The sequence below is a fragment of the Hipposideros armiger genome, unplaced genomic scaffold (genome assembly GCF_001890085.2).
Source record: "Hipposideros armiger isolate ML-2016 unplaced genomic scaffold, ASM189008v1 scaffold_140, whole genome shotgun sequence".
Classification (NCBI taxonomy): Eukaryota; Metazoa; Chordata; class Mammalia; order Chiroptera; family Hipposideridae; genus Hipposideros; species Hipposideros armiger.
In genome coordinates this window covers 2,904,761-2,927,707 of record NW_017731490.1, presented here as the reverse complement: position 1 = coordinate 2,927,707, position 22,947 = coordinate 2,904,761, and the positions used below count along the sequence as shown (strand labels likewise).

The 22,947-nt window shown below is 43.7% G+C and overlaps 1 protein-coding gene across 1 annotated transcript in view; it reads right to left on the bottom strand.

Moving 5' to 3' along the window:
• LOC109386838 (diacylglycerol kinase eta-like) overlaps positions 1–326 on the bottom strand; it is a 92,626-nt gene extending 92,300 nt beyond the window's left edge. The window contains exon 1 of the mRNA XM_019650365.1: positions 71–326. Coding sequence (XP_019505910.1) covers positions 71–238 — 168 coding nt within the window. The 5' untranslated portion in view covers positions 239–326. The remainder of the gene's footprint in view (positions 1–70) is intronic.
• Positions 327–22,947: the final 22,621 nt, after the last annotated feature.

Sequence of the window (22,947 nt, the reverse complement as noted above, 5' to 3'; positions counted from 1 at the left end):
CGCACGTGACCCCCCTGTCGGGCCTTATAAGGCGCGGAACCGAAAGCGGCCGCCGGGTGGTCAAGGGTACCGAGCGGCCGGGAGCGGCCTCCGCCGGGGTCAGGCGCCGGGCGCAGCGGGAGCCGCGGAGAAAGGCCGGGCAGGGCCGGCGACGCGCTGGTGGTCCGGGCCCGGAGAGCCGCCCCCGGCGCCCGCGTCCCCGCCGACCTCCCCCGGTGCCGGCAGCCCGCGCCCGCATCCCTCCGGACGCCGGCCGGCCGCGCTGCAGGCGCCTCCCTCCTCCAGGCGTCGAGGCTGCAGCGACAGCACTCCGGACGGGGACCGACTTCGGCCCGCAGCCGCTCGCGCACCGGCCGCGCCAGGGATGCTCGCTTCGCTGTGATGCTCAAAAGGCTGCAGATCGGCTACCGTCGGCAGAAGGGGGGGAGCTTGAGGGAGGGCTTCTTTTATTCCTTTTTCATCGTTAACGGTTTCCTGGAAAGGACACGCGCTAAGGAGTGGGTCTGCCATCCAGTTCCAGGACGACGTTCAGATTAGGAGAAGGGGCTGGCCCGCAGTGTAGGCTCAATAAATGGCCCGTCGTCTTCTCCCGCCCTTTGAAAATACAGATAGCTTTTCCCATCATCTTTCTGGCATCTGAGTCCGTTTCCATCTCATTCCAATCCAAGGTGGGCATTCACCGCTCAGTCCCTCCCCTGGACGTCCAGGTTCCTCCCATCAGCATCTTCCCATGGCCCTTAATCATGTCAAACACAAATCACACATTTTGAAAACAAGCGGAAACATTAAAAACGCTTACTTGATCCAGCCTGCCTCCAGTCCTCACCTCACAGCCAAGCTCCTTGGGAGATAAATGCCCGTTGCTGATCTCACACCCATATCTTAAGCTGCCACTCATCCATCCCTGCAAAACTTCTGTGACATCTCCTCCTATTCCCAGGGAGGATCCTCACAAAGGTCATCTGTGGCTCCGGAAATCTTCTCAATCATTGGGCTTGGGTCCCATCCCCTCACCACCTCTCACCCCACCCCCACCCCACTTTCTCTTTTTACTTAACCTATCTGGCAACATTTGTCATTGGGGACCAGGCTTTTATCCCTGAAACTATCCCTTCCATTGGCACCTGTGACACTTCCGTCTCCATTTCCTCCTGGGCTCCTTTGCCGCCTCTTCCATGTTGGAATGCCCAGTCTGCCTTCCCTCGGTCTTTTTTTAATGCTGCCGGATGTGTCCAGAACCAAACCCAGCTTCAACTACCAACCATGTGCTACCTCGTACATTTCCATTCCTATCCCAGATCTCCAGTTCTGTAAACGCGATTTCTTACCAGAAATGTCTACCCAGACGTCCCACAGGCCTTCAACTCAGCTTGACTGAAACAGAAGTTAACTTTCCTGCCAGCTGGCTTCTCCCTCGAATCTCATGCTCTCAGTAAATGTCTCCACAATCCACCCAGCCAAGGAGAAATGTGAACAGGGTCCCAGGCTCCTCCTCCCCTCTCCTGTTGCCCCCTCCCGCACCGGAGGTTCCTGTCCATCACCTTCCCTCCATCTCACTGCTCCTGCCCCTGAAACATTGTATTATTTTCCGTATTAATCTCACGGCCTCTAAACTAGTGGCACCTTTACCCCTGCCATCTCTCACATGTTGGCCAAAGTAAACCTTCCAAAATACAAAACTGAGAGAGTCATTCCCTGGCTAAGACCTTCAAATGTCTCCCCATTACCTATGGGATGAAGTCCTAATATTTTAGTATCTATTTCTCCAGTCTCATCAAACACTCTGAGTTCCTCACATGTAGCTCCCCTTCATGCCACTTTTTATTTTGAACCTGTCATGAAATGTCCTTCCTCTTACTCCAGCTTTTCCAAATACGTATTCATCTTTCAGGATTCAACACTCTTGGGCCGCCCGAGTGGCTCGTTGGTTAAGAGTTGGCTTGGGTGCTTAAGCTCTGAGCAGCAGGGCTGCCGGTTCAGATCCCACGTGGGCCAGTGACGCTGCGCCCTCTACAGCTAAGATGGTGAACAACAGTTTGACCTGGAGCTGGGCTGCTGTGAGTCGCCGGTGACAGTGTAGGCTGCAGCCCCTGCTGCAGTCGGCTTCCATAAGCTACCGTGTGTGGCTGGCAGCCAGCGTGAGCCGCAGTGAGCAGCTGTCCAATGGCTGGCGACCAATCTGCCTCAGCTGGGAAGAGCGCAATGATCACAATACCAACATGGGCCAGTGAAGCGACGTCCTCCACAACTAGACTGAAGAACAAAAGGACAGCAACTTGTCTGTTCCCCCTTCCCCGATTCTCCAACAAAAAAAAAAAACTTAAAAAAATAAAATTCAACATTCCTGATGAAATCTTTTGACCTCGCTGCAGGTTAAAATTGGTCACTCTCTAGTCTAAATGTACCCCATCGTAATGCCTTAGAAGACTATTAAACTCTTTTTTTTTGTACATATAATCTCTCTGATGACAAGTATTATAATGGACTTACCTCCATCTTCTAGTTCTCAGGACAGTTTCTGACACATAGTAGGTGCTCAGTAAATGGTGAATAAATTATGTGATAAAACTTTATTATATTCATGGCTATAGAAAAATCAGTTTCCCATGCACTATCTCATTTAATTTTCACAATTCTGCCAATAATATATTATTGTCATCTTTTGCAGAGATGGAAACTGAAACTAGAAAAGAATAAAGCAATTTGCTCAAGGTTCCACTGTATAAATCACAAAGCCAGGACTGTAGCCCCGTTTGCCTAGTTAAGTTTATTACATGTTTATCTGTCCATTGTTTTTTTCAGCTTCAATTCTATTTCGTATGATACAATAGCTTTCTTTTTTGTTAGTGGTTGCCTAGTACATATCTTTCCATCTCTTTATTTTCAACCACTCTGAGTCATTATGTTTTAAGTGTGTCATGTATGTAACAGTTGAAGTTCCGTATTATTAACTCATTCTGAGAGTCTGTCTTTTAGTAGCCTATTTTAATCAGTTTTCATTTATCATGTACATTAATTAGGGTAAAAGGTGGTTGTAAGAAAGAAGTCCTTCCTCCCTGCCTGGCTCCAAACGTAATGTAAAGGTCTTGGGCTAAATGGTCCGGGTTGTTGGGGTGGCTCCTTTGTTCTTCCAGCCCCTCGGGCATTGCCTTTACCTACCTGGTAGAAACTGGCTAGGGAGCTACAGCTCAAGGAAAGGAGAGGCATGAAGGAGGACAAGCCCAACTTCTTCAGGCTTAGACCCAGAGTGACACACTTCTCATCTGCTCATCTCCCATCGGCCAGAACATAGCTACAAGGTCACATCCAGCAGCTAGGAGTGCGGGAAATTGGGCCAGCCACGTCCCAACCACAATTCTCTTACGATGGAAGGCAGAGATAGATGTTGGTGAAAGCTAGCACTCTCTGTCACATTATGGTCACCTTCTTTGGATTGATTACCACCCTCTCATTTCATATTTATTTAAATTTCTTTTTCTCTGTTTTCGTCTCCGTTCTTACCTTCTATTAACTGAATTTTCTTTAGTTTACTCCCTTTTCTAAACACTGCTGATTTGGAATTTATACATTCCATTTCAATTCTTAGCGGTTACCCTTAAAATATTAACATTTGTACTTACCATCCAAGATGAGTCAATATTGTTATCCCCTTCCTTTAAAGATAATCTTAAACTAACAAATAAAAATAAACAAAACACTTAAACTCCCAGGTTCCTCTCCTATAAACTATGTATCGCTATCTTCTGCTTTCTTATTCCCCATTTATTTTTCAAATCTTTACTAAATTAGTCATCATTGTAACTACTTTTATAATTATTTTTTAATTATTTTTTCCAACATAGTTTATCAATGTTTGTCCTTACTATTTGTACTCCATTCTTTCCTTCTGGGCTCAATTTATATCTTCGTGACGTATATATAGTCTTTAGTATTTTTTTCATATCTGCGAGTAAAATTCTCTATATCTTTGTATATCACTCTCATTCTATTTTTTCCTCACATTCTTGAATCAGACTTTCATCAGCTAAGGAATTCTAAGTTGACAATTACTGACTCCAACACCTTGAGGTTACCATTCCACTACCTCCCGGAAGTCTGCAGTCCATCTCGTTGTTATTCTTTGATGAATGTTTTTCCTCTGTGTAGTAACTTAATATTTCTTTTTCATTTGATTTTACATTATTAATTAGTGTCTAGGTGGATTTTGTTTTTCGATATCTTGTTCAGGACTTGGTATGCATTTCCAAACTTAAGTCCTTTAGGTTTGGAAATTTTTCAGCCCTCACGTATTTCAAACATTTTCTCCCATCCCTACCTTCTTCATGTTTCTCTGTTTTATCTTTCTGAAACACCTATTAGATAAGAGTTGGAGCTTCTCATTTATCCTCCACAGTTTAATTTTTCTTTCATATTTTCCATCTTTTTACCTCTCTGTGCTGATCTTGGGGAATTTTCTCATATCTATCATCCAATTCCCTAATTCTCTTTGCAGCTGGATTTTCTACTCTATCTCCATTGAATGTTTATTTCCTTGCTAGAATTTTCATTTCATGGTTTTCCAAATCTATCTGTTCTTTTTTTCCCGAAATATCGTACTTTTATCTTGGAGTCTATTCTTTTCATTATCCCTGTGAACATTATAAACATATTTATCTAAAAGCCTCTTTCAGATTGCTCTATTATCTGTAGTTGATAGACTGTAACTTCACCCATTTGTTGCACTTGCTGAGTCATATTTGTGGCGTCTTGTTTCCTTGTGTGCTTTATAATGTCTTACAGTGAGCTTATCTTCAATGGACCTGTTTTCCATGGGAGTAAGGCATGCCCTGTGAGGTGTTACTTTTGACTCTGCCAGGGACCTATGGGTTTTCCTGGCTCGCTTACAGGTCTGACAGTGGATGCTGGAAGATTCAAACAAATGAAAGCTGGCACTGCTGGGGCTCCACGTGTATTTCTCTCCATCTCTAAGAGGCCTCTCCACTCCTCTTCCCAGCATGGTGGCTTTAGGGTACCTGAATTGACTTCTTATGTGTAGGATCAGGGCTCCCAAGATGCACGTTGAGAGAGCAAGCCAGGTGGATGCTAAATTCTATTATCAACTCAGCTCAGAAATCATATAGAGTCACTTCCACCAAATGAATTGATTTGAACTGTCACAAAATCCTGCCCATTTCCAAGGGTATGGAACATAAATCCTACTCGTCAGTAGGAAGATTATCAGAAACATTGTAAGAGGAACATGTGGGGTGAAATCTATATACTTGTGCAGCCCTCTTTGGAACATACAACCTGCCACAGTAATAGACCTCAGTAAGTTTCCATGTTCCTGTTTCTGGGCAACCAGAGATTCGTCCTCAGATTAGATCATAAACAGAGAGGGATATTCCTGGCCTCTGACACAGCACCTGAAGAACATGGGCTATTGTTCACGGGGAACGCAGCCAACTAAAATGCAGACACTGGAGCAGCAAAGAGCCGCAGCACCCCACTGTCCCAGCTGGGTCTTTTACAGCGCACACCCGAGTCCCACGAACCTTTCCCATGGACATAATCTGATACAGCCTCTCCACTTAGGGAATGTATTGGAAGCAACTTTACAAATAGATTATATCTCCGTAATAATGCACCTGAAGCAAGAAATAGAAATTCCGGCCTTTGTTCGACTTTATACAAGGAACGCAGAGCACACAAAAAGAAGATCCTTAGTGAGCCCAGCTCCCCTGAAGCCACACCGGCTGCTGTCCTTGCTGTCTTCATTAAAAGATCCCTCGTGGCTCTTCATGGCAGCAGGGTTCCGGGGAAGATATCTATTTAGGACAATTTGTAGAATTTGTGCAAATTCTACAAGTGACCTTGTGCTGCTCTCCTGCCCTCATTTCATACAATATCAAGAGAAAAAAAAACTTAAAACTTGGTTCATGGTGAATATTTATTTTTAAGGATGTTAAAAATACAATGAGTGAAAGGCAGATTTTAAAACACAATGTGTAAACAATGTAAATGTCATACAAATGTACATTAAGAAGTTTGGCAGGATGTACCCCAAAGTGGCTGGTGGTTATTGGTGGGCAGCTGAGCTCCATAATCCCGTGTATTTGTCGTTTCTTGTTTTGTTTGATGTGTGGCAGGACTATGGGTGTTCTTTAATTTTATTTTTCCACAATAAGCGTTTATTGCTTGAAAGAGGAGAAACTAATTAATAAAAACTCAATGCATTTAGGGAAATATAAATCCCTCAATGCTTGAAAAGAGCTACATAGGGATCAGGGCATGAGGCCGAGGAAAAGGGAAAACGGGCACACAGGTTCTATCCTCTGGGCCAGACGAGGGTGAAGAACTGGGTCTAGAATTGAAATTAAATGTGACAAGTTCAGCTGCGATTCAAGCAATGGCTTTTTGTGGGGCTCCTACCAAGTGAGCAGAGCCAAGTATGGGGAACCTGGCATTCATGATCCCTGAAAAACATTCAGTGGACTTTAACTGGGCCGGGACCCGGGGCCAGCCACTTCAGAGTCAAGCTCAGAGTTGTAGATCCTACGGACAGGGCTGCCAAGAAACAAGCAGCAGGAAATGCACCAGAGCGAAGTGCTGAGAACCGGGCGGACAGACGGAGGGAGCTCCGGCTGGACGGCCCCGCACCCCGGCCAGCGGCCCTCAGAGGCCGGGAATCGGGAGTCAAGGAGGCCGGACAGGGCCGTGAGAGCCAGAGGTCCGCGGTGGCCGTCAAGGTCGGGATCCCAGCGAACTTCAACAAAACCAGTCCAGCCTGAGGGATGGACATTTACACACGGGATTCCTCAGAAAGGGTCAGGAGTCTTTTCTTTTGGAAAACGATGCAAGGAAGGAATCAAGTGAGGAGTGAGGCGTGGCCCTTTGTCATCTGAGGCATACTAACATCGCTGGAAAGCGCCTGAGAGCCATTGTTAAGGAGAACTGTGTCAAACTCCTGCTCTTCTACTTATTAACCTTGAGCAAGTTATAACTGAGAATCATCACGCTAATTTCTCAGTTCTGTGTGAGGGCTACAGGAAAGGGCGGTGCCAAAAATGTCTGGCATAATACAGGTGCTCCCACAAACACAAAAGTTCCAGCTGAAAAGGAAAAGAGCGGGGGAATATTACTTTTATGTCACACAGATTAGATGGGGAACATTTCCCCTCATTCTCTAAAAGGGAAGTCATGTATGTACTCTGAAATGAGCAGCGACTGGAATTAGAAAACCACAGCTGTTACAAAAGTGTGCACAAAACAGGTTTTTAAAGCCCCCTTTAAATAAGTGACCCTTTGGGTTTAATCATCACAACAACCATTGAAGGTAATTATTATTGTCCCCATTTCACAGATGAGGAGGCCAAGGTTTGGGGAGAAGCACTTTGCCGGCGGTGGTCACAGAACTTGTAAGGAGCCCGCACGCAGGAGTCCTGCCAGAGGCAGAGGAGGGTCAGGAGACAGAGGCACGGAGGGAGGCTTAAGAATGGGCCACACAGGCTTCACGAACTCACTTAGCGGGAAGTCAGAGTGGTTTTGTAGCAAAGGGAAGCAGGCCTGGTTTAGGCCAACGGGGGAAAACATCGCTGAACTGCCTAATTCCTGGGAAAAGTTCTGATGCCCAGGTGAGAGGTAAGGGTGACAGAACACTGTGTCTTCAGAGCCAAGAATAAAGGAGTCAGGAAGAGAAATGGACCATAAAGGTTAATTGTTGTCATGCCCTGGAGTGGAATCTAGGCCTTTATAAAGCGTGTTTTCTTTCCTGTTGCCCAGGAGACAGCAGCGGCCCTCAGTACAAAGGTCTTCCACAGCCTGGGTCTGGTCTGGCTGTCCCCTTTCCCAGCCTCTGGCCCACCACGCCCCTTCCCTAGATGCTTTCCTTGGGCTCTGCTTCCTGCACTGTCACCTTCCCAGCCCCCCGGGGGCCTGGCCAGTCTCCCTCAGGGCCCCTTCCTCTCCTCCACCTTTCCTACTCCAGACTCTTTAGCCCAGAGAGGGACCTGGAGAACCTGCAGGGAATGGGCCAGGACCTCGGGAGCCCTGCCTGATCCCGCTGGCGGTGCCTCATGCCTCTGCCACGCGTGGGTTCCGGCTGTACCTGAGCCCAGAACAGACATGTCATTCTGTCTGGCCAGTCCTGCCTCTCCCCCTTTGCGCCCCACCCCAGGGGCCACTCACACACCTGCTCCCAGTGAGGACATCACAAGGGAAGTGACTGAAGAGGTGGGAAAAGGAGGAAGCTGGGGGTTGGGAGAGTGGGGCCGTTGTCATTCAATCTTTGTAAGGGTGTGTGTGTGACCGTGAGTGCGTGTGAGGGAATGTGAGTGAGTGTGCATGTGCATGTGTGCATGTGTGTTTGCATGTGTGTGTGCGTGCATGTGCATGTGTGTGTGCGTGTGTGTGTGTGTGTGTGTGTGTGTGTGTGCACTGCAGCAAGTCAGAGCGGACATCATAGGGCTGCTAACTTGAATGTGAAAACCATCTAATGATATCTCAGCTTTTTGTGTCACCAAGAAAGTGTCTCAAAACCTTATACTTTAGTTTCTTTACCAATAAGAATTTATTGAACACCGACTTTGTGCAAATCATTACTGTTGTGCAAATCACATTAAACTGTTCTCTAAAATTAGCCAAGTGTCTCTGGTCACAAGGTGTGGAACTTTTAAAACTTTACAAACTGTTACACTGAAGCTAAAGTACTTAATTCATTTAATGTTTTGTTTATCATTGTGATTTTTTTTCAATGTTTTAAAGGAAAATATATATTTTTTAATTTATTACTTACAAAATCATAGTTATTCAAGTCATTCGTTCAGTGACTATGTATTGAGCACTTACCTGAGTGCTCAATGGTCCCTTGGTACCCGGGACACGGCTGTACCTTTATAATAGTGTGCGCAGTGCTGTGATGCAGGGAGTACCAGAACATGGAGAAGGATTTTCTGTTCCAATCGTGGATAGTTAAGGAGGGCTTCCATGGAAGTGAAATCTACAAGTGAGCCCCAACTCTCATTTATGAGCAAGACCAAGTTGGGTAAAAAGGGGAAGGGTGGAAGGAAAGTAGTTCTAGGCAGGAAAAACGAATTCTTTCTAAATGCTAAGAGGCAAAAAGAGAGCTCTGTGGGTCCTTTCGCGTTCCGAAAAGAATTATGACATGACTGTTAACTGCAGTGTGAGGTGGTGGATATGAGATGAGGCTGAAGAAATGAGCACATCACGGATCATGACGGGCTTAATCCAGCAGCAAAGCCTTTCTGTGTTCACATCTTTAGAACCATGATAATGGCAAGCAGTGAGCACGTCGTCTGATTGGTTAATTAATCCTCATAACTCCTGGAAGGCAAGTGAGGTTTGATTACAACAACTTATTAGTCTCTGTCTTTGAAACCCTGATGTTATGTCTTCCAAACTAGACAGCAGATACCATTTTGAAAGATCGACTTCTCTTTCCATGTCTATATATATGGAGTTTGGGGAAGAGTCAGAGCTGGAAATATAAATATAGATGTCATCAGGACATAACTGGAATGTGGTCATGAGACTGAAAGAGAGTCCCTTGGAGGGAGGTGTCGATAGAAAAGAGAAGGGGCTGGGAAACATACCGGGGTGCCAAAACAATGCACTCACATGACTTGTATTCATCTTTTATTATTGGTAAATATTGAGTATTACAATTTTAATACCGTTTTTTCCTTTCTTACAATGTGTATATATGAAGCTGAAGGAGTGGAGAATCATAGGAGTGGTGACTGAAGTAGAAAGGGAGGCATTTTGAACCAGCTTAGAAAACCTCTGACTAACCAGTCTGGCATCTTGAAAGATCTAGAAATTAACAGTTTCCTCCAGGGTGGAGTAAACGTACAAGCTGGAACAGGCTTTACCCTTTGGGGAGGGGGTGGGGACGAGGTCAGAAACCTATTTCAAACACCAGGTTCTTACAATTTAGTTTTTAAAGCACAGCTTTGAATAAAGAAATCAAAGTGAATAAACAATTGCAGGTTTGACTGGCCTATTATTAGAATATGATATCCTTGCCTCAGTCTAAAGAACATCCTAGCTATGACTTAGCCATCGGATGAATGTACCTACAGAGTGAACTTTCCTAAAGAAAAATTTCCTGTTGTAATCAGTCAGTGACGGTTGCGGAATTCGTCATGTTGTTTAATTTGTTTAAGCATCTAGTTAACAAGATTGAAAGCTTTCCAAAAGCTGGGATTAAAGGTAAAGTGTCATTTGCATTGAACACCTGTGTCCCCCCAAAATGTGGTGTTTTTTTTAAATGAAATTAATATTCTAATTGTTACTTGTCAGCACGAAGGATAACTGTAGGTTGGGTTTCTTCTCAGTGAATAGAGAGAGAAACAGATAGATTGTGACAGAAACCTAGGATCCTGCCCCACCAAAGTTTCTTCAGCGATAAAAAACAGGCGGCAAGGGACAGCGTGCCTCTGAATTACAACGAGGCTGTGTCCCAAACCGTGATGCACCCCTTGCTGAGCTGAGGCAAGTCTAGAGTCAGGATCCCAGACAGGCCCCTCTTGTCCTTTCTTCCTTGAAAAACAAACTGGCTGTTCCTTGCCTTCCTTCCTTCCTGCCCTAAAGGCGAGGAAAGAGCAGTCGGAGGAAAAGAGTCCCCAGCCGCACTCCCCGACCCCCTTAACTCACGAATAGCCCAGCTCTGTCCACCCCCACCCCCAAACCACAGAAGCCAGCAGCAAGCTCACCAGCATCTCCCATGTTGCCAAATTCAACGGACACTTTTCAGGCCCCACTTGACTCAGCCTGACGACACTACTTGACCTTTCAACAGCGTTGACCACTCCCTGGTTTTTAAAAATACTTCCTTTTCTTGACTTCCATGTTTACAGAGAACCGCAGTATTTCACTCATTTTGTTTTCTCCCCACCTCCCTGGCCATGGATCTCAGTCTCCTCTGCTGGCTCCTCCTCTGATCAAACGGAAAGTTGATGAGACCCAAAGCCCAGCGTCCAGGCCGCTTCTCTTCCCTGTCGGCACCTCCCAGGTGCTCTCATTCGGCCTCGGGGCTTCACGTTCCAATTATATGCTGATGACATCTGTTTTTATATTTCCAACTCTGACTCCTCCCCAAGCACTAGCCTCATATATGTACCTGCACATTTGGCATCTCCTTTTAGATATCTAATATGCATATTAGATTTAACATATCCAAATAGACTTCACCTATGACCGGCTTCCCTCTCAGTTTCCCCATACCCATAAAAAGTGTCAAGTGAAAGACCTGAAATGAGTCCTCTTTTGCCCTGAACCCCCATATCCAATCCGTCAGCAGGTTCTGTCAAATTTACCTCCAAAATGGATCTATCATTCCTAGCTCTCAGCTTTCATCCTAGTATAAACCACCATGCTCTCCTGCTGGACTGCTGCACCAGTCTCCTAACTGGGCTCCCCGCTTCCACGATCGCCCCTCCTGTACAATCCAATATGGCAGACAGAATGACTTTTTTTGTTGTAAGCACAAATCAAATCATGTCAGTTATCTGCTTAGCATTCACTACTGGCTTCAGATACCGCTCTGAAAATATCTGAAATTCTTGCAAACATTATAATTTTCAAGGTCCCTTTAATCTGTCCCCTGCCTACTTCTCTGACCTCCCGCCACACCACTCTCCCGTCACTCTCTGTACTCCAGCCACATTGTCCTCTGCGTTCCCCAAGCACGTCACATATGTCCCTGCCTTGTTCCTTCTGTCCGTGATGCTCCTTCCCTAATCCACACATGTCATCCAGTGTCGTCTCCGCTAAGAGGCTGTCCCTCCCACTCAAACTAAGGCAGTTCCTCAGCCTCGCTCAATCACTTCACCCTCTTTTATAGTCTGCATAGCACTTATCGCTGCCTAACATTATCTTGCATTTTGATGGATTCATCATTTGTTTACTAACTGCCCCCCTTCTAGGATGTAAGCATCATATAAGCACAAATCTGGTCTTGTTCACTGTGCCATTCCCAGTATTTATGTGCCTGACACATAATACATGCTCAATAAATTGTTGGATGAATACTTTGAACCAATCTCTAAAAGCTAACACCTGTATGACACCAGCTATGAATCAGAGACTTTTTTTTTTTAAAGATTTTATTGGGGAATTGGGGGAAGGGAACAGCATTGGGGAATCAGGGAAGGGGAACAGACAAGTTGATGTCCTTTTGTTCTTCAGTCTAGCTGTGGAGGATGTTGCTTCACTGGCCCAAGTTGGCACCATCATTGCGCTCTTCCCAGGTGAGGCAGTTGCTCACTGGCCATTGGACAGCTGTTCACGCTGGCTGCTGGCCACTCACAGTAGCTTACGGCAGCCCCACTGCAGCCTACGCCGTCGCCGGCGACACATGGCAGCCCAGCTCCAGGTTGAGCTGTTGTTGACCATCTTAGCTGTAGAGGGCACAGCGTCACTGGCCCTCATGTGGGATCCGAACTGGTGGCCCTGCTGCTCAGAGCGGGCATCCCAAACCAACTCCTAACCAACGCACCACTCAGCCGGCCCTACCAGAGATTGTTATAAAAATTTTACATTCATGCCTTTGTTTCAACCCTCGAGCCAGGTACTGTTATTTCTGTACCTTCCAGATGAGGAGACAGCAGCCCTGAGGTCATACACCTAGTAAGTGACAGAGCTGGGATTTCATCCAGGCAGCCTAGTTCCAAAGTCTATGCTCTGCAGTGCTACAATACATGGCTTGTTTTAGGCTGGGGCCTTCCCAGGTCAGGGAAGGACCCTCTGGCCCATGAACCCTAACATCTCTGAGGGGGAGAGGGAAAGCAGAAAGAGCTGAACACTGTGGTGAAGAAAAAGTATGTCACCTGGGCTCGGGCCTCCACGGCTTTTGTTGTCATATGGAATGCTCCAACCACCCTGTGCTCTGATGCAGTGTCCTGAGTGTGTGACAGTGTGTGTGCACCCTCATCACACCTCACTCCTAGTGAGGAGAGGGGAAAAGGAGACTAAGGACAAACATCTCCCTGATTTTAGTTCAGTCACAACAGTGGAGGAGAGGAGATCCGCACAACACTAAAAGAACTGTCTTTACCTACAAAAGATGGCTGCCCCCAGTACCTTTGCTCATGAGTTATCTCCCAGGACCCATGAGATGAGGTTCCCACCTGATCCTGCTGTGTCTCTGTCGTCACAACACTCAGAGGGGTCTCTCACCCTTCCCAGGACCTTAGATCCCTCTTCACCAGGGACTCCAGGTTCCTCCCTGAGATCTTCTGTCTGCCGACAAATCACGTGGAGCCCAATCACCAGACCTGATCACAGAACAGTTAAGGGTCCCCGCTTCTTCCAGGCCCCATCTTGAAAAGCAGTGAGACCCAGATACGTGCTATTTTCCCCTTTGACATGGGGCAGGCCTGACCACTAAGATCTCAAGCCATCACCTCTCTGGATTCTCTTTTCCTTCATCTCTGTGGTCAGGTCTAGAGCTAAGAAGGTTTCCTAGGCAACAGCTCTCTGTAGCACCCTGTGCTCCTGCCAGCCAACCAAAGATGTCCCACTGTTTCTGTACCAACCTGACTCCCCAGAGCCAAGGCCTTTCAAATACAGGGTTTTTTTGTTTTGTTTTGTTTTGTTTAAGTAATGCTGTTGATGTTTCAATTTTTTATGGTCTCATTTAGTCTTGCCCCTGCCCAAGAAGAAAATACTTTTGCTATGTGGCAAGTCCACCCACTCCTTCGTATCCAGTCACTGATGGACTTCACCACTCCAGGACCTTGAAATCCTTAGCCACAATCTAGGCTTCTCGGGTACCCATGGGCCTCCATGAATCCTGCTGTGAAACCACACAGACACTAGGACTGGCCTTGCTGCTTACCTCTCTGACCACCTCCCCGCATAATTACAGAGAGCGGATGCCTGTTACTATTAATACAGCCTACCTGAGAGCTTGCAGTAGTGTTCAGACAGACTGCTGATAAACCACAGACATTCCCACAGTTCCTTGATCCTGGATTGGCTCTAAGATGTTGGCACAGATAGGAGAGCAGTAAGAAGTATTTATAGCAAGGAGCATGACCTGGGGCAACCAATCTAGCAGCATATGGAATTAACAATTAAAGAGCCCAAATTCTCACACAACCAAGACTGTTTATCTGAAGGAGGCCTGCAGTGACCATGTGGAATTTCACCATTACCGCTGATGACCAGCAATAGGTAACATGCAAGCAAGACAGACAAAGCCAGAGAGAGAAAGGAAAAAACTGACTAGAGGACAGAGTTTTAACTTTGTCTGTGGAAATACAGAACATTATTTCCCAGCCCGGCTCCAAAAGGGTTCTGGGCATAAATGTGTGTTCCCGTGGCGTTCCCCTCCTCCTTCGGCGACACACTCTTCCCTACCCAATCAAGTTCAAGCTCTTTAATCTATACCTAAGACCTTTAATAATTTAAATAATTTAATAATTTAATCTTTTTAGATTATTATTCGCTCACTATAGTTCCCAGACTCTGGAATTTCATAAAGCAGAGACATTTTTAATTAAGGGATCAACATGGGGATATTGAAGAGCTGCCACTCATAGCTGCCTAAAATCTTTTAAACCCCCTCTCTGCAATGTGATAATCCTCCATGTGGTAAGCCCTCCTGTCCAGAGTGGGAACCCACAAAGCTCCACTTCCCAGCCTCTCTCGTCTGTCTCTTGGCTTCAGACCTATGACTGAGGCTCTGCCAGTAAGACACACACCCCTCAGGAGACTTTGATTCGGACTTGCTCTGGGGGAAAGAGTGCCAGGGCAGGCAGTGTGGTCCACGTTAGCAGCTGTGGTGGTGGCTTCTGACCGGGCAAGCAGCAGCTCAGTTGGGAGGCCAGTTCTGCAACGTGCTTCTGGGAGTTAAGTCTAAAGTTCACTGCGCAGGCCTTCACCATAAGCTACCTATATCCCTAGATGACTCCCTCTCTGCTTAAATTAGCTGGAGTGAATTTCTGTTCGTTTGTTTGCAACCATAAACCCTGTCCAAGAGATTTGCCTATTATTTTATTTTGACTAATGAAAGTATTTAAAAAACAAATGTCCTTTCCAGTTAATTGGCATTAGAGATTCGTGTCTGCTTAAGACTTTTGTTCTCTGGGGGTCAGAGGGAGGTGGGAGGCCAACTAGCAATTTTGATTCAGAAATACATAAGCTGCAGGATGCAATAAAATGAAACGCACGCCCACATTTGCCCAGGGAGAGCTAATCAACATGGTGCCAGAGAACCTTCTAGGTTCTTCTAGACAGGTTCAATGAAGGCAAACAACATGGGCATCTCACTTCCTCTACCTTTCCCCTGCTGTTCTCTGGATAATTCCGACCCTGACTAGTGTAGCTGAGCTCCCACAGAAAAGATCTCAACGAAGACAAGCCATCGTTACCAAGTGTCTACCTAATCCATTCAACTGCTACAGTAATTTATTGTTCCAGTATTCTAAATTCGTCAGCTTCGAGGGCTTGGAAACTTATTTTCCATGAATGTTTTTTGCTCTATGACCATCGTCTTAGGTAGAGCAAGAAAAAAGAGACAGATCATAAAGAGAAGACAGAATAGGGAGGAAAGAAAAGAAAGACACTGAGAGAGAAAAGGAGAGAGTGCATGTCAAAGCTGGGGAACATTCTGGACTACATTCTCCCTTCTCCTTGCATAGCTTCCTTGTGTGCCTCCAGCTTCCAGGTGACTGGACCCACTGTTCAGTATCTGGGAAAGGAAACTCGCAGTAAGAAATGAGAGCGTTTCCTGGTACCCTCCCACTTAATTCTAATAACCACCATTTAGACTGGTAAACAGAATTTGATTTCATGGGTCTCACCTGAATGAAGCCAGTGGCTGCGCCATTTCCAGATGTCTTCTCTGCCCCCTGGACTCAGGTTGACCCCTCTTTACAAACTCACATGGCACCTGACATGTCTTCATTAGTACTGAGCAGTACTGGAAGTAAATAACTAACTGTGAAGAAAGAAACTATCTACTATCACCATCATTTCATAATAGAAAGGTCTTTTAAATATAAAAACATTTAGGCAGAGACAATCTTATTTTAAGAAGACACAAAATGTTTTCAAATATAGAAAAATCATACCGTAACTTAAAATATGCATTGATGTGATTGTTTTTGGTACAAGTGTGTTGACTTTGGAGTCTTGATTGGAGGCTGCATGAGGAGGAAGGGTTCAAACGTTCCACTTATTCCAGTAGCGCGGTTCTCACAGGCTCATCAAGAGCTCTGAGCACATGGACAGCACATTCTCACATGGCTCAGAAATGTTCTGGGTGAACCAAGAGAGGCTAAGGAACAGCGGTCCCCACGCATTTACCTGCGGTGCTCACCTTGTTTTCAGCGCGTCAGGGCTGTAAGAACTCTCTGCCTGGGGCTGCCCGGCTCAGGCCGCTCGTGGCTTCTGGCTGAGCTGTCGGAAAACCATCTCAGACGGATGCTGTGGGCCCGAGGACACAGGGATGAACTGGCTTTCACCTACGGACAGGTATTTGGAGATCACCTTGCTTAGTCCTCTAACCACTCTCCACGCACGCCCCTCATGCTCCGTTCACCTGGGCGTTAGACTCAGGAACTTCTTCTACTTTATCCACATCTAGTTTGGAAGTGTTTAAATGCTTCCAATGATTTTTCATCTTTGTCAACCATAGTGCTCTTTTCCCAACATACTTTCAACGTTTAACCGAGGTATTTATAATTTACTTTGGCAGATGCTCTGTAAAGATCCTAAAACTGTTCTTAGTTTGTGCATGATTATATATTGGTTTTACCATTTGTTGCAAGAAACATAAATACAATCTGTCTTAATCGCATATTTCTGCATTTTTATTTTCAGTCTGACTTTTGTAAGAATCAATTGAATTCTGTACATCAATCCAATAGAATTAATTCAAACAACAGGCAAGCTTACCAATAAGGTGTTATTAATACATAACTAGCTTTAATCTTAAGATTTATTGAAATGATTGTAAAGGTCTTCTTTAATATGACATTTTTTTTTACAACTGGCAACTGCACACCACTAATAAGAAGGTCCAAAAGATAATGATTGAATCTGGTGTTGGATTTTCATAATCAAATGTCTTGAGAGAAATATTTGAATCATCATCTCAAAATACCATTAAATAAAATTCAACACCCATCCCCTGTTAACACTCTGCATACACTAGGATAACAGGGAAATTTTCCCAACATATAAAAGGCTATCAATCAAAAACAATAGCAAATAGCACACTGAGCATTTATCCACTAAATCCAAGAGAGAGAAACTGCCCAATATTACTGGGCAAATATTATTAGACAAAAATGCCCACTATTACAGTTACAGATTTCTTTAAAAAAATCAGTAGCAATTTTAAGTCATAGATTTAAAAATCCTATTCATAATAGTAACAAGAAATAAAATACCTAGGCTAAATAGAAATGTATAAGGTTTATATGAAGAAAACTATAAAACTTTAGGCATTCAAGAAAATATGAATATATCTTATTCCTGCATGGAAATCAAATCCTCACAGAGATTGTTTAAAATTTAAAGGTTCAAAAAAACCTTGTAGACCTAAAAAAAAACCCGATCTCTCCAATTCCATCTGTGAATAGTGTTGCCAGAGAAAAAGAGAAGAAAACTATCATAGAAAGCATAGAGAGAAGTCATTGAAAATAACTCATCCTCAGTTAAGAAAGAACAAGAAATCTCTCTTGGGTATCTGGAGAATTATTTCTGGATATCGACTTGTCAAATTCTTCAACTACAGAGACATTTGATATTTAACAGAAATAGATAAAGAGTAGAGCTATCATTCAAAGATTCATAGTATAAGATTTTAAAACTTGTATAATAAAGAGAACATAAATAATACCTAAGAATAAAGTTATCATGGATCTCTTAAAAACACGTGATTCTCACTAGACATCCGTCATATTGCTCCAACGCCACTGTTTATTTTGGATATTAGTTGTTGTTTGGTTTAGTTGGGTTGGGTTTGGTGGTTGTTTGTGTTTAAGGCAGAAGAAAGTCTTTTGCAAACACAGAACCCAAAGGAATATTTTGATACAATCTGCATCTACAAAATAAACTGCGAAAGATTGGGGCTATAGAAAGGGACAGTAAGTATAGTGATTTAGATGACTAGAACAGCAAAGGTAGTCCAATATGCTACGTAAATTATTATTGTTATGAAATCTAAGACACACAATAAGAAGAGTGTGAAAATTGTTTCTGAACCAAATTTAAAGTTTGAAAATAATAGTAAAAGAAAAACATGATCTTAATCTATATTAAAACTTGGTACATAGTAGAGAGCTCAAGAAATGTTAATTTCCTTGCTTTTCTATACCTCCCAAAATTAGAAAAACACAGAGAAACAAAGGAGAGACAGAAAAAAAAAACACCTAGATTTTTATTTTAAAAAGACAAAAACATATTTAAAAATTGGAAAGCAATTTTATTGATAAACAGTTGTTTTTTTGCATTACAAAAAGTATTTGACCACCAGCATAACTTAGCTAAAAGAGAGAGAAAACAAATTTTAAAATCTAAAAATAAAGACCAATAAGAACTAATATGAAAAAGTGATTAAAACTATCATATGCAATTTATACATTAATTTTTAAACTTAACTGAATATTTCAAATATAAAACTGACTTACATAGAAAACAAAATTTGAGAATTGTTCTATTGTTTCAAGTCTCAGGAAATCTTGCCCTCCCTATTACTTTGAGATATAGTCAAATACTTTATTTTCTTCTTGTGACCTAAATCACAATGATTCTGGCTTCCATGCAATCAGGCAGAAACTTCAGCCTTTTACAAAGTACTGCTTGGCGCTCCCCCAAATTTTGGGGGTCCCTAGAATGTACTTCCAGGAAGTTGTAATCCATCTAGGTTGTTGCTTCCTTTGCTTGTTGCCAGGCTCTGCTGATAACATTGCTCTTGCCCTTCCCAGGGGTAGATCTTCTCAGCGCTGTGGTGTTACGAGAAATTGGCATACTCAGGGAATAGCTGCCCTCTTCCACCTGATGGTCTGTTAAAGGGATCCCAGAGCACATCATCTGGGTGCAGAGGTGTTCCAGATTTTATTAAGGTATCTCTTTTGGTTTGCACAGCTTTGTTCCCTCAGGGCACAAGCTATCTGGCTTGCTTCAGACTCTTCATATTGTGGCCAGCACTCTCTTTTGACTCTCAGACTCTCTTCCTCATTGTGCCCGACACCTGTTATGCTGAGCTCTCTGCCACAGGGTCCATGTTCTTCTAATTGACCCCCTGTCATCACAACCCCTACCCTCAAAACTCACCTACACATCAGCTCTCCATAAATCTACATCTGTGTCTACAACGTAAGTGGCAGCAAGATTTCATCTCCCCCACCCCGCTTCCAGGCAAATCAGCGATGCAAGCAGGGTGGGCAGGGATAGTGAGTGCCACCTAGCTCTACCTACTCAGTATTTCACACTTAGCCGTGACCTAGCTAATGTGCCCTGCGGATTAATGAGGGCCCAATCTGGAACCCAGAAACCACTGTGGGTATTTCAGCAGACGGAAATTCATACAATGACAAAATGTGACAGTGCTTTATAAACACACCCAATGGACACCATTGTTCAATAAAGCCACCACTGAACTCCTAAATGCAAAATCCACCGAACAGTTTGCAGCATTAACATACTTGATTTCCTTGCAATATTTCAACCTGTTGGACATTTGCTTACTCCGGAAACTCTCTCCTTGCTTAGCTTCTCTGATGCTTTTTATACCCGTCCAACCATCCTCTCTCAGGCTCTTCACAATTTCTTCTACTTCTATCTACCTTACCACTAGATAAATATTTGCTGAATCAGTTAAATTAGCATTGATAATTTAAGAAAGATTTATAATATGACATATGCATCTTTCTCATTTTTTTTCACATTTTTCACCCCCCAAATTTTCAGGCTATCAATACTTAAACACTTTGTCCCAGAGAGTTATTATTTTTTTCTTTGCTGAAGAGGAAACCTAGGCTTGGCAGTGAAGTCATGCATGTAAAGCTACCAAGAGAGTTACAATCAAAGCTCCAGTGGCATTTAGACAAGCCTGACTTAGTTATGGTCCATGACAATAGTGCCTCTTTAATAAGCAAATAAAAATTCCCAGGGAAGTGACAAAATGCCAGCAGGCATTGTTTCTTGTCATTTCCTTGTTTCTGTTTTAATGTAATCGTCTGTTTGTTCTGTGAGAAAGAAGAAACAGCCACATACAACATGTCTATTTCTATCTTGCCTGTTTTCTTCTCTCTTCTACCCTAATAATATTCTTAGAGTTTTGAAAAGCAGTTTCCATTTAAATAGGTTTAACTTAGTGAGCTTATAATAACAAAAATAATCATTTAAATTCTATTTTTTTAAATTATATTCGTAAAAACCCATTTGAATTATAAGCTTGCAATATAACAAATGTTATATTGTATTGATCGGAATATATTTAGCTTACTTAATTTATATTATAACATTGGATCCTTTCGCTGCAAATATCCAGCCGACTCCGTTTTGGAGAACATTAATTGCCAATCTGAATGACCTTCCATAAGTTGCTTGAGTGAATTATTTTAGTGCCATAGGGGTTGGTTTTTAAGATTTAGTCTTTTAGATGGTGGGAAAAAATGAAACAATAAAAGTGAGGTACAATGGCTCCATAATTTGAAAGTCAGCCTTCAAGTCCCCTTATGACCTGCTCCCCCCCCACCGCTTAGCTCTCTGGCCTTTTCTCCCATGTTCCCCTCGCTCACACTGCTCCTCCTTGCTGTACCTTAATGTCCAGGCATCTCCCGCCTGAGACCTTCACATGGGCTGGTCCTTCTACCTCGAATGTTCTTTACTCAAAAATCCTCGTGACTCACAACCTCACTGCTCACAAACCTCTGCTCGAATGTCACCTTCTCATCGAGGCCTGCTCTGACTGCCCCACTTAGATGTGGCCTGTCCTCCTGCCTCGGGCACGCCCTACGCTGCTTTGCTTTTTCCCACGGCCTTTCTCATCTTCAAACATTCAACGTAACTTTCTGTTCATGTTCATCTTGCGGGTGTAGTGTTTACTGTGAAGAGACGTTAAGCTGAACCTGGGACTTACTCCCGCTCTTGAAACAGAGGTTGGTGGGTGTTAGCATCTGCGTTCTCTGCTCAGAAAGCTTCAGCCAAGAAGGAAGGGAGAAGCACTCGGCTCAGGACTCCAGTCTCCCAGAGGGGTGGGCTCAGCATTTTCAAAGGAGGCACGTAAGCTGTGACTTGCTCAGGGTTGTTGTGACACCGTGGAAGTCACATAACCCTGGGCTTTAGCGAAAGCCCTAACACCACTAACAGAAGCTGTGAGCCTCTAGCCGGCAGGACTCTCTGGGGAGCAACCATCTGTATCCATTCACGGGGGAAGGATGGACCAGCGGGGTCATGTGCCTTGCTCTCCTCGCCTCTCCAGGCTCACATAAAGGCAAATCTATACCACTGTCTCCTTTCTGGATGAAACAATAATCGGAAATGTTGAAAAAAGAGAAGAAAGAGGGGACTGCAACCTGAATAACCCAAAAATTATTAAGACTGGCGCATACAACTAAATTTAGTACTTTTGCTTGAAAAGTACACAATAAGAAGATATACAATGTTCAATAAATGGTATTAAAACATTTGGAAAAAGAGAACATTATGCCACCCGTCTTATACCTTCTACCTTGCACCAGAATGAATTCCAATAAAGTGTGAAATAGAAAAAGAAAGAATATAATGAAATATATATTAATATTCATTTATTATGAGTTCAGTGAGCTGTTCCCAGTATGTCACTGAAGGCAGAAAAGAACAGATGTGATAGATTTCGCACCACACAAAACTTCATCTTTTATACAGAAAAAGACATAAACAAAAAGACATAAAAAAAAGTTAAAAACAAAGCAAATCAAGAAACATATTCAAAGGCCTAATTTCCTTCACATATAAAGATCTTGTACAAATCAATAAGAAAACAGAATGTTTAATAGAAAGACAATAGCCTGAGGAAGTGAGGAGCAATTCATGCAAAAAAAGAGGCCAAAAAGAAATGCAGAACAATCTTGACAAATGCCCAGTGCTGGTAAGTGTTGTAGAAAATTTATCTTCTTAAATTCTTTAGGTGGGAGTGTAAATTGGGGCACAGTTTTAGAGATAGTGTGGCTATACGAACCAAAACATAAAATAGATACACGCTGTAATATAGCAATTCTATATCTAGCAAAGTATATTATCCCCTCAAAAAAATAATCAAATATGTGTTTATAAGGATGCTTGTATATGGATCTCATATAAATAATCAAATATGTGTTTATAAGGATGCTCATTGTTGCTCCGATGGAAAATCTGAAAGATGGAAGGACCTAAATGTCCAACAACAGTGGACTGATAAATAAGCAATACTAGATGTTGAGACAATGACACGTTATACAAATGTACAAAGGTCCTAGGTAGCCATACTGATTTGGAGAAAAATATCCCTGATATTTCCTGAGTGAAAAAGGCAAGCTAGAGAACAATGGGAATAGAGGGATTACACCTACGGGGGGCGGGGGGGGGAAAGACAGAAAAATCTCTGTAAATGTAGGGGATAGCCCTTTAAGTGTTTACTAATGCGCCAGTTTCTCCCAGTTTCCAGCCCGCATTCAGGCTGCCACCGCCTTTCACGCCTTACAGGCAGGGGCCAGGACAGTCCCAGTCCCAGGCCTCAGGGGAGCAGGGCCACAATTGAACACAGAACAAAAGAATTAATGCTCAGCTTTTTAGTTTTAAAATAGACTTTTGAAATTCCTGGCAGAGACAATAGGTTGAACAATAGCTTTGGAAAAAAATGAATGTTGATATAAGAGCCAGTTTTCCTGCTTTAAAATAGATAAAAATATTCAAGGAGGGCCGGCCTAGTGGCTCAGTTGGTTAAGAGCTGGCTTGGGATGCCAGAGGGCC